At 51.3% G+C, this 6062-nt stretch overlaps 1 protein-coding gene across 2 annotated transcripts; it reads right to left on the bottom strand.

Moving 5' to 3' along the window:
• Positions 1-1046: 1046 nt before the first annotated feature.
• Positions 1047-5753, bottom strand: LOC116992961 (C-type lectin domain family 4 member D-like). 2 transcript variants are annotated; one of them, XM_033053128.1, is made up of 5 exons: positions 5577-5753; positions 3133-3225; positions 2700-2851; positions 2348-2469; positions 1047-1644 (listed from the first exon to the last, which is right to left on the bottom strand). In XM_033053128.1, the coding sequence occupies exons 1-5, from the start codon at positions 5614-5616 to the stop codon at positions 1497-1499; spliced, it is 555 nt and encodes a 184-aa protein (XP_032909019.1). In that variant the 5' UTR covers positions 5617-5753; the 3' UTR covers positions 1047-1496. The 2 variants fall into 2 exon arrangements, with proteins under 2 accessions (XP_032909019.1, XP_032909018.1); XM_033053127.1 differs by lacking the exon at positions 5577-5753 and adding an exon at positions 4559-5324.
• Between the last annotated feature and the right edge of the window lie 309 nt (positions 5754-6062).

A 6062-nucleotide genomic window follows, 5' to 3' on the forward strand; every position in this document is an offset into this window, starting at 1 on the left:
CTCACTGGACGATGCTTTTGTGGACCCTGCCTTTTACCCCTCCACAGAATTTCTTGGATTTGCTGATCATTTGTACCCTCCCCTTGAACCTCCCCAATATCTCATGTGTTGCACATTTGCATTTTCTGTCTTTTGTCCCCAAATTCCCAGGAGTATATCAAATCCTCTTTTATCCTGTGCAAAAGACCTCTCTCTCTTCCTTGCCTCTTCAGAGCACACACACTGACAGCCAAAAAAGGCCGTAGAGTGATTGCTCTAGCCACACCTCAAGCCAGCTGCTCCCAGGGTGTGACCCACTCTCGGTGCAGGCTGTGGTGGCAAAGTGAGTGCAGCTCTGGGCAATGTGTCAGAGAAGCATCTCAGGCCCAAAGAGGCTGGGAAGAGCACGGTGGTCGTGTTCCCAGCACAGGACACTCAAGTGTCATCAGAGAAGGAGTTAGTTCTGCATGAGATACACATCTGTTCTATGATTGAGGAGAGTACCAGGGCCCCAGGCGAGGGAAGGGAAGACATTTGCAGCACTGCACTTCTCCAGTTCCCTGATACCACCACAATTCTCTGCTGACAACTGCTTTCTCACAGCTGCCTGTGATACTTCTTCACATCTGCTTGTGTTATAGACTGTATTCTATGGAATGAAGTCAAAATCCTACAAGTGTCCATAATATAGCAGTGGAAATAGCCTTGTTGAGAAGGACTTTTACACAAGAATGTAGTGATAGGACAAGAGGGAATGGCTTTATACTGACAGAGGGCAGGTTTCAATTACATATTAGGAAGGAATACATGACTATGAGGTGGTGAGGCACTGGAACCAGCTGCCCATAGGAGCTGTGGATGTCCCATCCCTGAAATATTCAAGGCCTGTCTGCATGGGGATATGAGTGACCTGGTCTAGTGGAAGGTGTCCTAGCCCAGGACCTAGGGAGCTTGGAACTAGACAAAAGTCCCAACCAAAAGCCCTGCATGATTAGCAGATTCTACCACTACAGTTTAGAGATGGAAAATTAAACAGAGATATGCACAGAGAACAGAGAGCCTTTTTTCATTGGTGTAATATTGTATGTTTTCCTGTCTAAGTTATCAGAATTTGTTCAGCAAAATGAGGACAACTAGAGGACATTCTGTGTGTGACTCAACAAAAAACAAACACCTCTGCTCAATGAGACCAAGGACATTGAATCTCTCAATATTTGTATTCCATTCCTGTGTCTTCCAGGAGAAGTCCTTCTCCTTTCAGCCAGAGGTGCCCGGACCCTCTGAGAGGGAAGACACAAGAACACAGGACCTGCTTTGATTGAGCCTGAGCATTCCTGTGTTCCCTGAGTAATCCCATGCACTGGGAATGCTGGCCAAAGCTCATTTTACTTCCACACACACGGTTCCCTCCCACACAGTGAAGATGTGCCAGGGCTCCCCACCCCTCCCAGCACAGCCAGTGTTGCTCCGAGTGTGCTGCTCAGCACCCAGTTTTGCTCAGGACAGGGATATTTCCATCACACAGTTACTGCTGCAGCTTCACAAATTTGAGAGTTGTTCCAACGTGATTCGCAGTCATTCCAGTTGTTGAGAATATTTTCTCCCTGAAGGATTACAGTGCAGTTCTCAAGCAGGCCACGACTTGGTTCTCCTTTTCTCCAGAACCTGGGACAGAGACAGGCTTGTTACTCCCCAGTGACCCCTGGAAAGCACTGTGGGAAAAAGCCACAATGGGATGCAAGACTTGAATGGAAGAGACACAAATTCCCAGTGTTGGTTTGTGGGCAGAAGCAGTGCCCCTGCTCCCACTCCATATCCCACTGGCACCAGTGTCACATGCAAACCTGCCTCCTTCCTACAGCCTTCCAGCACAACAGGGCCCTGCTCCATCCTGCTGGGGGGAACTGATCACCACCACTCATCCCACGCACCTCACACCCAGCAGAGGCCCCTGTCGGCCTCCAGGGCAAGACATAGCAAGGACAGTGCTGGTGCTCTCTCCCTGCCCCCCATCTCTCTCCCTGCATCCCAGCACAGCCCATTTTGTGCATGTAAGTGCAGTGAATGCAGGTCAGGCTGAGCTGGTCATCAGGCTTCTGAAGGGTTCTTGCTGCCAGCAAGGTGAAGTTTTTTCTATGCCACCAGCATTGACTTCCATGTCACAGGTAGTTAATTCATAACCAATATCCAGCACAGATGGGCCATGGGAACCTGGTGTCCTACACAGCCCAGTCCTGCTGTGTCTCTGATCTCACAAGGAAGTGTAGTGACAACCTCCTCTCATGCACTAGCAGACCACTTCACATCTGTTCTTCTTCCTTTTCCTACAAGGAATCACAGCAAAGTGTCTTCATCCAGAGATACTCACGCGGCTGTCACCTCATATGGAGTCTTGTCCACCCACTGCCACTGGCCGTCCTTGTCCTTAAACAAACCAATGTAGAAATTGTCTCTTTGTGGAGTTTGTTTTATCTGCTCAAAGAGGAATTCCTGGCAATCAGAGAGAGAGTGCAGTGTCCATGAACAGCAGGACTGAGCACAGGGAGGCATCAGGACTCCCTGTGGGGTGCAGCTGGTGGCAGAGGGGGGAGCTGGTGCTGCAGAGGTGCAGACAGGACATTCCCCCTCCCCTGCAGGACAAGGAGGGGCTCTGAGTCCCCTCCAGGGCCCAGCACTGTGTCTCTGCCTGCTGGCTCCCTCTCTCAGCCCTGTGCACGCACCTGCTCTGCCTTGCTGTTGATCACCACCAGCTGGGAGCCCATCCCAGTGCAGTTCTGCTCACTCTTGGCCCAGTTCATCCTATCAAGGGAGAGGAAATAGCAGCTTCTTTGAAACCTTCTCCAGCCCTGTGGGCAGCACGTCCAGCCTTGGCCTGTGCAGGGAGAGGACAGAGAGATGAAGGCTACAAACAGGAGATGGTGATTGCAAAGATCCCAGTTTTCCTAAAATAAACTGCTTGAAAAAACAGGGATGGTACAGACATTTCTTCCCATTGCTTTGGAGTATGACCAGTGAGCTTTGTGTTCCAAAGCCATGGTATATCTTGTACGGGGGCCTCAACAAAGTTCTTTTGCTGATGTGGTTTGACTTGTCCTGGCACAGCCTCCTTGAGGCCTTCAGCCCCAAGGAAGAGGGGACATTGGGAGCACTGACCTGTTCCTTGTGGCGCTGCTGAGTCGCACTTCCACTCCGAGAACTGCTGCAGCAGGGCTCTGGGCTGGTCACTGCTGTGCCAGAAGGGAACCACTGCAAAGGGAGAGGAAAGGCAGCAGGATTACCCCTTCCTGCCCAGCTCCTCACACAGCATCTCTGGCCCCTTGGCTCTCCTTCCACCATTTCCCCACCAAGCATTGTCCCAGCTGTCACCTCTCCTGGCCCAAACCAGTGGCACAGCTGCCATCCCAGCCAGAAAGAGATCCTCTTCCCAGTCAGACAGCAGAAGGAGCCCTGGAAGCACATCCCACTGAGGACATGCCACACACATGGCAGGACTGATGCCACCCAACCACAGCCACTCTGCCATGCACATTCCTACAGCCCAGCTGCCAGCCTACAAAGCAGCCTCTCCCTGTCACACTTCGTCTCTTCCTAAACTACACATCCCCAGGCATTTGGAGGGGTCTCCCATCAGCTGGGCCTGTTCCACCAGCAACACCCAGTCCAGGGGCAGGTAATCACATCCAGCTGGAGCTGCTGAAACCGAGGGGGAGCACAAACTCCTAGGAATTCAAGCTCCAGTTGATGGGGAATAATGCTCTGTTGGTGACAGGCCACAGCCGCAGTCCCAAGGGCTTACTAGGAACTCAGACACTCAGGAGTATGGACTGGGGACTGACCAGGGTGTGCTTAACACTCCAGATGCCTACTCTCATCCATCCTCTAATTTATAAATAGTTTTACTTTTTTGAGCAGAAAAATCTTTGTGGCTTCAGTGCCTGATGAGTGCATTGCTGTAATGGGAGAAGGCTCAGAGTAGATGGCCAAGGGCAATGCCTGACAGAGCTCCCCACTGCCAATAAAGGTGACCTTATCCGTACACAAATATAAAGGAAGAGAAGAGAGGTGACTTTTGGGCTTGATCAGCTGAGGGAATTGAACTGCTTATCCATGCAGGGATCCAAAAGGGACAATGTCTTCCTCAGTTAGCCATGAAATCTGTGTTTGCTCAGAGAGACTGTTACTGCCTTAGCCTTCCTGAGGATGCAGGATAGGAAATCATTGGCTCACAGTCCTCTGGAAACCCTTCCATCAGACATGAGTTGTCCAAGCTCTCAGCTCATGCACACTGAGAGACTGAGAGCAAACTGCTCTGACAGCCTTGCTGAACACCACAGGCAGTTCTTTCACAGCCAGCTAATCCAAGAGATCTGCCTTATGCCCAGGGATTCCAATGATGGATTAAAAGCTACAGCTATGTTCTCCCAAAGGTCGAGGCTGCATGAGAAGGGATCTTTGACCTGTGCTTTGGTGAAGGGAATTTGTCTGCTGGCAGAGGGACTAGGATATGGGTTTTCCATGTGACCTAAGGCAGTCACCTAAGCCCTTCATCCCAAGGGAATTAAGACACCCTGAAACCCACCGAGGCAAAGGGTCACCAAAGCAACTTTGATTGCAAGGGCAAAAATAAGGAAAACCCAGATGTTCAGCCAGGAGCAGCTTCTCTCTTCTGCTGGGGATGAAAAACACAAATCAAGAGTGAGCATGTCCCTGCCCAGAGTTGGGGGCAGGAGAATCCAGGTAGCTCTGTACCCCAACATCCTGCTGGTCCCTTGTTCCATGGACAGGGGAGCCCCACAGGTTCTGGCAGCAAGTCCTGCTGCCTGTCACTAGCAGTGGCTCAGAGCCACAGAGCACAGGAAAACAGGGGCTGCCCTGAGGCTGCTTTTTTATTTCCATTTTTATCACAACACCTGCCTGCATTCTGACCAAACCTCATTCCCCGTCTATCCCTGTCCAAACCTCCTTTGTCATCAACACACCTTCCTTGTTGCCTTCCATTACCCCTGTCTGTCACTGAATGCTCCTGCTGGATCTTCCTCCTCTTCCTCTCTCTTTAGAGCTTCTTTCTCTCACTACCTGGATTTTGCCCCTGTACCATGAGCCCCTTTCTGCAATGGCACAGTCCCCAAAGGAGTGACAGCCCAGCTCAGGCTGTGCACAGCCAGACACACAGAAGGGATTGTTTCCACAGGGGGAAAAGGCACTTGGCAGCACTTGGGAGAGCCCAGGCTGGGTTGTGCTGTGAGACACCAGAGATGGGAGCAGGGACTTGTGCTCAGTGTGATGCAGACAGCTTTACCAGGGGAATCACAGGAGGTTAGCATCCTTCAGCCCCATTGTTTACAGACAAACCACTGAAGGGAATAGCAGGGCATGGTCAGCCTGGACCTCCACTCCCACTGGCTCCAGGAAAATATTCATCCTGCCAGGCAGGGCACTGCCCACTTCCCTCATCTGTTTCCTTGCCCTTGTCCTGAGCCCCATATCCTGGGAGGAGGCTGGCCATGATCCCACACCCAGGATCCATCCCAGCCCTGTTATTCTGCAAGATCCTCCTTTGACAGAAGGACAGAAAGGAAGGAAGGTTTGGGGCTTACCTGCAGTTGCAGGACTGACTCTCCCTTGGCCCTTCATCATCTCTACAAGAGGATCACTCTTCTCCAAGGGTCCCTGTTATCAGTGTGGCCACAAACACAGCCTCCCTCCTGCACTGGGCACCTCCCACACTGGTGAGGGGCCGTCACAGGCTCTAATCTGATGTGCTGAAAAAGCCATATCCTGGGTGTACCCCACAGCATGTGGAGATTGAGGAACTTCCATCATTTCCTTGCCAGGACATTTCACACAATATTCACTGCAACACAAACTCAGTGAGGCAAAGGAAAACAAATGCAGGGGAGCATCAATGCAGCTCACACAATCCCCCTTTGCTCAGCCTCAGGCAGTTTCATAGCTCATACATGGCCATCCCTCTCTGCTGTGCTCTTTCCTGCAGAGGGTCCATGTGTGTGAAAATACAAACACGGGCAGGTGTATTTGGCATTTGCTAACAAAGGGCTAAATCCACTGAGTAGAGCCTGGAA

Source organism: Catharus ustulatus, chromosome 2 (assembly GCF_009819885.2).
Source record: "Catharus ustulatus isolate bCatUst1 chromosome 2, bCatUst1.pri.v2, whole genome shotgun sequence".
NCBI lineage: Eukaryota > Metazoa > Chordata > Aves > Passeriformes > Turdidae > Catharus > Catharus ustulatus.